This window comes from Corapipo altera, unplaced genomic scaffold, assembly GCF_003945725.1.
Source record: "Corapipo altera isolate COAL_440 unplaced genomic scaffold, ASM394572v1 0, whole genome shotgun sequence".
Classification (NCBI taxonomy): domain Eukaryota; kingdom Metazoa; phylum Chordata; class Aves; order Passeriformes; family Pipridae; genus Corapipo; species Corapipo altera.
In genome coordinates, this window is record NW_020884872.1 from 28,222,037 (window position 1) to 28,231,926 (window position 9,890).

The following is a 9,890-nucleotide window of genomic DNA, read 5'->3' on the forward strand; positions in this document are numbered from 1 at the left end:
GCCCATGTGATAATGGGAGAGCTGAATGGCTGCAGTAGTTGTACACAAAATGAAAAGATGCCTTCAAGCATGCACTGCATTAGATAGGAGCTATTAACCAGTTAGCTGTCTTTAAAATTGTTGCTTATTCAGGGAAGGAGCTCTTACTTTTGAATTGCATACTTTGTGTTCCCACTGATTCACCAAAAGGAGGTTCCTTAAGATTTGAGTGCAAATGACTTCAATTCTCTGTCAGCAGGCAGAGAATTGACAGTCATTAAGCAGGAAGCATTATGTAGTAGATGTGTAAAATACAAACTCCAGTCCTAGGTAGTATGTCTGTTTTGGTTTTAATTTCTTTAAGCTTTAAATTGTGTGGTGCAGTACCACTGTAGTACAGTGGTAAGGCAGAGTCTTTAATTGTGGTTATATTTAGAGTGATTTCATTTATTTCAGGTGTTTTGTTAAAACCTCTTGGCAAATGTGGTTTGCATGGCCTCTACTTTTGCAGATGTGAATGAATATTAGAACATTGTCCCATGAGAACAGCCATCACAGAACCTAGTTGTATTTTTCTTACAGTACACAAAAGCCACTCTGTAATGGCACTGTACAGAGCTCTTCTTTGCCTGACTTGACTTCATGCTACAGTAAAGAAAAAAAATGTTTCTGATAGTAAAAACATAGTGAAATTTGATTTAATGAAAGCTGATTAACTACTAGAGGAATATCTATTTGGAGTTATGTGTTAAGTCTTTCCATAAAATTGAAAGAATGGCATGGGAAACATCTGTAATTTGGCACATACTTTACTTAAGTTGGATCTAGTAACTGGAAACTGAGAGACAGGAGTGATGGAGACACATTTTTAAGGCAGAACTTCTCTCCTTCGATTCAGAAAAACAGCCTATAGAGACTTGTTCAAGTGTAGACATGGCCATGAACATGTCATTGTAAGCAATTATTTGTTATACTCTGTGCTAATCCATCCATAATTAAATCAATGGAAAAGTTCTAGCAATTTTAATATTATTTTCTCATTCTTTACAGATATTTTGCACTTGGTCTCCTGTATCATTACAATGGTCAGGACGCTGCAGCGCTTCAGGTTAGAATAAAGCTTTTACTGTCATCTGTAAACCATTCCAAAATAGTGATTTAGCTCTGAGATAAGTCTGAGGTGTTGATTTATCTGTTTGAAAAGTTGTGATGTGTATATATATATATATATATATATATATATATATGAGAAACTTGAAACTTATGCTAAGACTTCCTTGAATAAATTAATATGCTAGATGTTAAAAGTCTGAAGAGCTTACTCAAGTTGACAGCTATTTAGATGCATGTATGCTATTTAAAGTAAAACTCTGCACACCAGAACAAATGTTTGTATTCCTAAAACATAGACAGAAATGCTAAAATAATCAATTGATCACTTTAAAAGATATTTATGAGACTTCAGGAGTATACCCTGTGCTGATTGATCTGCGTACACACAGCAAAACAGTATTGTAATCTTTATGGCAGACATGGACAGCAACTGAGAGTCTGTTTCCTTATCTGATGATAGAAAGTGAATGCATTCTGCAAGATCTTAAGTTTCAGCTGGGTTATTAATACCTCTGGGGACCCTCTATCTGATGTCACACAGTAATTTTGTTGTTCCTGTCTGCATAACTTCATCTAGAGAAATTAGTAAATTCTTGATGAATACATAGCATGTATGTTTCAGACCACATCCAGTACCTTAAATAGTTTGCCTTATTGTGTGGCTTTTGAGCACATTAATCATAGTAACCCTATCAGATGCATTCAGGTGAGTTGTGTAAATACTAATTGCCTGAGCAGAAAACCAGTAAGGACAACAAAGGCAATTTGTACCTTTGTCATGTGCAAAATATTTTTCTTGATGTTTCAAGAAACAAAGTTTATTGCTAAGCTGGTCTACTAGATATGGTAGCTTTTTAATTCTGATTATAATGTATCTAAAACCAATATCATATGGTACTTGAAGTTCTTCAGTCAGAATGAAAGAAGAGCAAAAAGTCAGGTTTTCTTCTAAGGTGCTTGTATAATTTGCTTTTAATCTTGCATACATGCAGAACACATGAAAAGTATACTGTGCATTGGAGAGAAGGACTTCTGATAGAAGCTTTCTTTGTGATTAGTGTACCTCCTTCAGTCACTCTCAGAATGAGAACACACACAATATGGGGTCTGAATTGGGTGAATGTGGCAGGTACAAGAGAAGACTGTGATGGCCAAAGTTTAGTGACCACTGAACTTCCTTGCAATTGGTGTTCCTGGCAACTCTTTCTAATTCCACAAATCTTGTAGTAACTTGCATAAATTTTGAGGTGGAAGAGTTACATGTTTTAAGCACTTTAATATGTGTATGTTTTTGTTGCAGTTATGGGTGAAAATAGTTGATGGAGACATTGAAGATTCTACGCGTTCAGATCTCTATGAATATATAGTAGACTTCCTGACATTCTGCTCAGACCAAGACCTTGTGTGGAAGTACTCTGCATGGATTTTACAAAAAAATGAAGAGGTTTGTGATTGACATACTTTTCACAGAACACCAGTGTTTCTCTGCAGCGGTGTTTGCGTTTTCCTTAGTGTTGGTCCTTCCTGCTAGTTAATTGACTTTTATGCAGAATATTTAATGCCAGTTAAATAGTGATCAGCTGAAGAAAACTTCCATGTTCTAAGTTCTTCTGAGTCCCTCTCTTGACAAGTGCTAGTGATAACTGCCTCTTTTAATTCTGAAAACAAAGTTTAGGGCATTCTGTACAGTGAAAAATACATCATTGTGGTGTGCTGTTAAGTGAGATGTTTTGATCCTGTATTAAAGTGTCTGTGCTGTTGGAACTTGTCACTTCCTGATCTGTACTAATTTAAAGCTTAGTTATTTTGTGCCATGGCAGATTTCTAAACTTTTGTTTTGGTCATTACAGAAATCTCTTGCTCTATGTCATCACATGTGGAAAGGATTAAAACATTCTGGTTTTAAATTAAACTTTCTTGCTACAAAGGCTGAAATCTCTTGTTCTGCAGTTGTGCAAATCTGTTCAATACTCTTTGTGGCTGGTGGAAGTTGTGCCCAAGCCAAGGTTTTTAGGCTGGACGATGCTTAGATTACAGATTGAGGCAGTGGAGATAGGAGTGAGTGAGATCACAGGAAGCACAGAGTAGTGTAATCCTGTGGTATTGAGCACGGTTTTTAGTTGTTTATCTTCCTGAGTAATGCACTAACTAATCCAACACTGCTATTACCTTTTAATTTTAAATACTTATTTAATAAAATAGTTGCCACTGAGTTCCTAAATGCAATTAACTTTTTCTAGGTTGGCGTACAGATTTTCACTAAAAGGCCTTTGGAAGAACAGGAGAAAAACATTAATCCAGATGATATCATCACTTGCCTTAACAAATATCCTAAAGCACGTGTCAAATATCTAGAGCATCTTGTACTGGAAAGAAAGATAGAGGTGAGTTCTGTGAGAATGGTAAAAGGTAGTCATAGGATTCAGAATGCAAGTTATGATCAACAAACCTGAAAAAATGCAAAGGCTAGAAGAAATAGGCATAATATGAAGTCTTTCAGATGTACTCAGAGTAGGGTAGGAATGGTTTTAAGATTAAAGTAAACAATGAGGAGTGGATAACTGCATTTTGAACTTTTCAACTCGTCTGATGACAAGACAGTTACCTCCCCTCAGAGTCCCGGGGGTTTTTTTTTGCATCTGATTATTGCATACTTTTCTGTTTCATTGAGGCTCAAACCTCCTGGTAAGATCATAAAAAAAATGATTGAGCTACTGCTAATCCTAGTGCACTGTGGCAGCAGTATATTAAAATTGCTAATTCAATGTTTTGCTAGTAGGAGTGTTTGATTCTGTCTGTCTGGAGAGATTTGAGCAATTAACGATCAAGTTAAACCATGCACCCCTCACTGTAGAATTCCAAACCACTCTAAATGCTGAATGTCCAAAAGATGCATTCACAAGTCCTACGTGACAATGTATTCTACCTTTGGGTTTTTTAGCACAATACAAAAGCAGACAAACATTGTTGTATTTGGATATGAGACATTTTAAGCACAGGAGAAATTAGTTTAACCTGCAAATAAAGCAAGGAAATGAACAGTGAAAGAACTTGGCAGAAATGATGACCAGTTCACTAATACACATTCTTCAAATACATGTGTTGAATCAATAGTTTCCCTTTATCTCTATTGCAAATATGTCAAGGTGTGTTACACCATGAGTGATGAAGGTATTGGTCTCTGATATCATGGATATTTTCAAACAAACTTTTTGAGTTATACATGATACCTTGTAGACTATTTGTAACAAAAATAATTTGCAATTACCTGCTAGTAAAGACTGGCTTATAAATCAGTTTGGTCTTTAGAAATTACTAGGTTCTTGTAAACTATTCAGATCGAATGATTGAGCGTATTTCAAACAGTCAAATCATAAACTTGTTTTGATGAATATTAGGTAGTGGATAACAGAAAAATACTGTGCCTACAGAGTGCTTGTCTACCTCTGGTAGCTCCGTCTGTCAGATTTTATTGCAGAAATAGAAAAGGTGAAAGAACATACCCGAATATGAGGAATCCCATGCTTAGAGGTATAGTGTATGTTGTAAAGCTGGTCTGAATTAAGTTGTCTATCTGCATAGACAAAAGACTTTGTGATTAATTCAAATGAAGTAAGTTAAAATACATTTTTATATAATTAAATAAATATTCATCACTATTACTGGGGGAGAGAGGAAGTTGTCTTTGCAAACTGAGCTAACATTGTTCTTCTCATCTGTAGAAAGAGAAGTACCATACTCATCTAGCTGTCTTGTACTTGGAAGCAATAACTCAGCTAAAATCTGAGACCACAGATAATTGTACAGAAACAACTGAACTGCTGGTTAAATTACGAAGTTTGCTTCAGAAATCTGATCTTTATAGAATTCGCTTTATTTTGGGTAAGTTGCATGTTGTCTGTTAGGAATGCTGTATGTCATTTCCAGCAGGAAACAAAATAAAAGTCCTTGCAAGGATATAAAACTGAGAGATCTGAGGTTTCTAGGTGTGTGTGCTTGGTGGGCTGTATTTCTAGCAGACACAAGTTAATTTAGAAGTCATATCACCATATAGTGTTGTCCGTGATTTCCGATAGCTCAGGAGGTACAATCATATGCTTGGCACTGCACCAAAGACCGAACACCGTAACTCATTGGAAAAAATATCTTCATACAATTGTTGTAATAGTGGTTTTCTTAATGATGAGCATGTAACTTGTGACAACCTTTTGCAAATGACAGTTTATTTATTTACAAGTTCATTTTTAAGCAGTCTGTTTTTCAGTGAACGGAAGTAAAACCTGGAGGAATTTGATTATCAAGGACTTGTTTGTTGTCTGTAACCTTGAAACTCTCACCCGAAAAACTGGGGCTCGTGTTAAACAAAAGCATGAGCATCTTTTTGAGTGAAAAGTGCAACATACATCTTACTGTTGGTGTAAGGCAAGCAACAGTTGAGCTAAATCTTTTCCTTGGTCAGTGCTTATAATGGTTAATTTTTAATGTTTCATCCACTGGTTTCCAAAACACACTGCAATTAAGAAGTCATGCGTTTAAAGCCTCTCTGGTATGGAGGATGATGGCTGAAGGATGAGAGGAAGGATGGAATATTGAATGAAGGGAAGTGACTTGTTATTGCACTGAACGATGTTAAATGATTTTTTTGAAATTCAGTGGAAAAAAATCCAGTGGATGTGGAAATAAAAATAGCTGAGTAGCAACTAAAATAATTTACCAGTGTTTAATGTTCCCTTGCCTTTCCAAACAGCAAAATGTTATATGACAGATAATGTACAAGTATAACACAGTCATTGAAACTCTTGCTCTTTTTCATCTTTTAGTTTTTAAATAAATTTTTAAGGGCAAGAGTTACAAAATAGATTTATTTTTTTTCAAGTAAGAAATCCTGTATTTCAACTCTTAATGTTACTTGGAAGTGACATCAATGCAAGGTAGTGTGTTCCTCCTTGATAACCAGAATATTATGTTGAGAAAAACATTGTATTTCCATACATTTTGTATAGGCCTATGCCAAGTCTTTATCACCTTTACAATAAGTAGAGGATTTTCTACTTTATCTTGAAATGCCAGATGAACTTGTCACTCCACCTGCCTATTGCTGACACTTAAACTTTAAACTGTCAGACTGGATTAAGTGTTTGTAGTGTCCTTTTCTTAAAGGAAAGTGCTATGTGATCTTTAGTGGGTTTTTTATGGACTTCATTTTGTAACTTCTTGTAGTATTGGGAGAAGCAGAGCTTAATATTGCAGCTTCATCTCATGGTTTATTATACATGGTAGCAGTGTGTGCAGAAATATGCAAGACTGACCTGCTAGAATTAAAAAGATGTCAGGGACAGTGGCTTATCACCTGTTATTTAGTAATTTTTTTGTCCCAGATTTTGTGGTGTTCTTTTCTTGGAGATGTGTTTCCATACATCTAGGCACTCCTGTGCTTACAACCATCTAGCTAACAGCGTGGTGTTGGGTCATGGGTTGGACTCGATGATCTCAGAGGTTTTTCCACCCTGGTTGATTCTGTGATCTGTCCTCTCTATAGTTGCCAGCACCCCTGCAAAAATAGCAGGAGTTGGGTTCTGGGGGCTTGTTTGCATTGACTCTGGGAGAGGGAGCAGTTGTCTATTCCACTGAGCAAATATTGCCTTATTTCTCACTTAACAGACAAAATCCAGGGCACAGACCTTCATATGGAAAGTGCGATTTTATATGGGAAACTAGAAGAACATGAGAAGGCTTTGCATATCCTTGTCCATGAGTTAAAGGACTTCCATGCTGCTGAAGAATACTGTATATGGAACTCTGAGAACAGAGACATGCAGTACAGACGGAGGCTTTTCCATATGCTGCTGTCAGTGTATTTAACTCCAGGCACTTCGGACTGTGCACTAGTCATGGCTGCTGTGGACCTCTTGAATAACCACGCTGCTGAATTTGATGCGGGTCTAGTTTTGCAGGTGGTGCCTGACAGCTGGTCAGTGCAGCTCCTCTCCCCATTCCTGACCGGAGCAGTGAGACAAAGCATCCACACAAAAAGAATGACTCAGGTTGCACTTGGCTTGGCACAAGCTGAAAACTTAATTTACAAGCATGAGAAGGTAGGTTGCTGGGGTTTTTTAAATGGAAGCACTTTGAAGCATTACAGTTGAGTCCTTTGATATATAATAATCAGAAGAAATTTGAAGAATTAGGACAGAAGTTGTCTTCGTGTCCTTGGCGCTTTTATTTGCTGCATTTATTAGGGTTTTTTGCTATGACTACTAGATTCAGAACTAATTTTATGCTCTTCCTGTAAAACAAAAGGGAAGATATGGGCCTTGAAATAGGAACAACCTTGGTGAGCTTCTGGGCTGAATGAAAGTGAATCTACAAATTAGCAAAGTTATTGCAGAAACTTTAACAAGTGTGAGTTATCATTTCTTTTGCTAGGAGGGAGACCTGTCAAAATTTGTAAAAAAATTTATCCAGAACTCAATATTAGTTGAAGCTTGTTAGTAGATTTCATTAATGGTAAATTCAGTTGTGAAGCTTTCTTCTTTTCCTAGCTAGGGCAGTGTTGCTTAAAGCTCCCAGCAGATACTTAAAATTGTTTTTGTTTTGTCTGTTTGGTACAGTTGAAATGATATGCTTCATCATTTCCCTTCCTTCCTTGCTAGATTCATATTTGGAATTGTTTTCTCTCTCTTTAGGTTAAACAAAGAGGAACCCCCATTCTTCTTTCAGACAAAAAAGTCTGTCAGGTGTGCCAAAATCCCTTCTGTGAGCCTGTATTTGTAAGATACCCAAATGGGAGTGTGGTCCACACGCACTGTGCTGCCAACAGACATCTGAATTCAAATGTGACTCATCACTCTTCCAGCTCCAGCAATCAGACTTGAACTGTGTTCCAGTCCCACAGGTTCCCATGACTTACACCCTGTTGAAAGTGGGCTGGAGAGAAAGGATGAAGTGCAGCTACTTTAAGTATAAATCAAGATGGACAGCTAGTTTTTTGGGTTAAAAGGAAAACTTCCAGTAAATATGAAATATTGCCACTTATCTTTCTGATTTCTAATGAATGTAGATAGAAAAAAAAATTCACTACCAGACATGGAGAGGTGCAAATATGAGCTCTTCTGTATATAGGAATAAACACTTAAAGAAAATGAGCCTTTTCTTCACAGTCAGGATGAATGTTATGGAGTCAAGGCAAACAGTTATTTTAAGAACTGTCACTTTGCACTGAATGTGGTGTTCATAAGTTGGTAGAGGTGGAGATGGCATCTATTGAGTTGGAATTCTTGAAACATGACAGGACAAGATTGGCATGGTGCAGCTTACCATCAAGACAGAAACATGTGTCAATTATAATGTTTGCTGCAGCATGTCTTCTTTTGGGCTGGATTCTCTTCCCCAGGATCACATTATGAAGTTCTTTTTTTTTTTACTCTACAAAATGTTGGGTCTTGATGCACTTTTTAGTACCTCCCTCCCATCCACCTATATGGAATTTAAATTTAAGCACTGTTCTGTTGGGTTTCAGCTCCTGCAGTTACTGTAATAAACTGAGTGGAAGCTGACAGCCTCAGTCACACAGGTGTGCTTGGAAGAAGAAGAAAAAAAAACAACAAAGATTGTCTGGTCAGACTGTAGTCACTTTTATATGGGGGAAGAGACCTTAACTTTAATATTGATTTATTTATTAATATGCAAATATACTGTACATACAGTTGAATAAATTGATCTTATCATTCTAGAGTTTCTTTGGAGGATTAAGAGGTAGTTGATACATAAGTGTACAGATTATGTGCGAAGTGTTTGCTATAACATAACTTAGGCAGGTTGAAACTTCACAAGAACAGGTTTTAGTCCTTGTTGATGACTTTGTGCAATCAAAACCACAGAAAGAAGGTATAATTGGCAAGAAATCTACAAAAGTGCACTACAGGGGTACTGGATTTGTTATATTCTACTAAACATTCTGTAAACTAAGTTTTTTCAAATAACAACACAAACTCCTTATTTAACTGCCCTGATCTGTATTCACATTGCTATTTAACCATTTTAAAGCAGGAATTTAAAAGAGGCTGCTTTCCCCAAGAGAAGTCAGAAAAATGACAATTTTAAATAAAAGTTAATATTTCAAAGTTAAAGCATTTCTTTTCATTCTGTAAAGCTCTAATAAATGCCAAGCTTACTGACCAGCATGCAGCTGCTTCCCTGTTTCAGCATTCCAAATCAGTGGAGACTTACAGCACAATGGAGTATGTGCATGGTACTTCATAGAATCGTAGAATATGATGAGTTGGAAGGGATCTATCAGAATTACCAAGTCCAACTCCTGCAGGACACCCCAAGGATCACACCACATGCCTGAGAGCCTTGTCTAGATACAGTCTCCTTTAATAGAAAGGTTGGCTTACAAAACTGCCTTCTAAGTGTAGCGCTGCCTCCGAGGAGGGGCAACCAGACCTAATCCAGCGGAAAAAGATATCCGTGTCTTTCTCATAGAATCATACAATGGTTTGGGGTGAAAGGAACCGTAAAGATCACCTAGTCTAACCCCCCTGCCAAGGGCAGGGACACCTTCCACTTGGCCAGGTTGTTCAAAGCCTCATCCAACCTGGTCTTGAACACATCCAGGGATGGGGGTGTCCACAGCCTCTTGGAGCAACCTGGCCCAGTGTGTCACCACCCTCTGAAGAATTTTTTCCTAATACCTGATCTAAACCTGCCCTCAGCTTAAGGCTGTTCCCCTTTGTCCTATCGCTACATGGGTACAAAGTCCCTCTCTGGCTCCCTTGTGGGCTCCCTTCAGGTAC

General features: G+C 37.3%; 1 protein-coding gene across 1 annotated transcript in view; it reads left to right on the plus strand.

Moving 5' to 3' along the window:
* Nucleotides 1-9,275, plus strand: part of TGFBRAP1 (transforming growth factor beta receptor associated protein 1) — a 30,551-nt gene extending 21,276 nt beyond the window's left edge. Inside the window, exons 6-11 of the mRNA XM_027641149.1 lie at nucleotides 1,030-1,087; nucleotides 2,393-2,536; nucleotides 3,333-3,476; nucleotides 4,815-4,974; nucleotides 6,754-7,187; nucleotides 7,779-9,275. Of these exons, the coding sequence (XP_027496950.1) occupies nucleotides 1,030-1,087; nucleotides 2,393-2,536; nucleotides 3,333-3,476; nucleotides 4,815-4,974; nucleotides 6,754-7,187; nucleotides 7,779-7,967 (1,129 nt within the window). The 3' untranslated portion in view covers nucleotides 7,968-9,275. The remainder of the gene's footprint in view (nucleotides 1-1,029; nucleotides 1,088-2,392; nucleotides 2,537-3,332; nucleotides 3,477-4,814; nucleotides 4,975-6,753; nucleotides 7,188-7,778) is intronic.
* The last annotated feature ends 615 nt before the right edge of the window (nucleotides 9,276-9,890 follow it).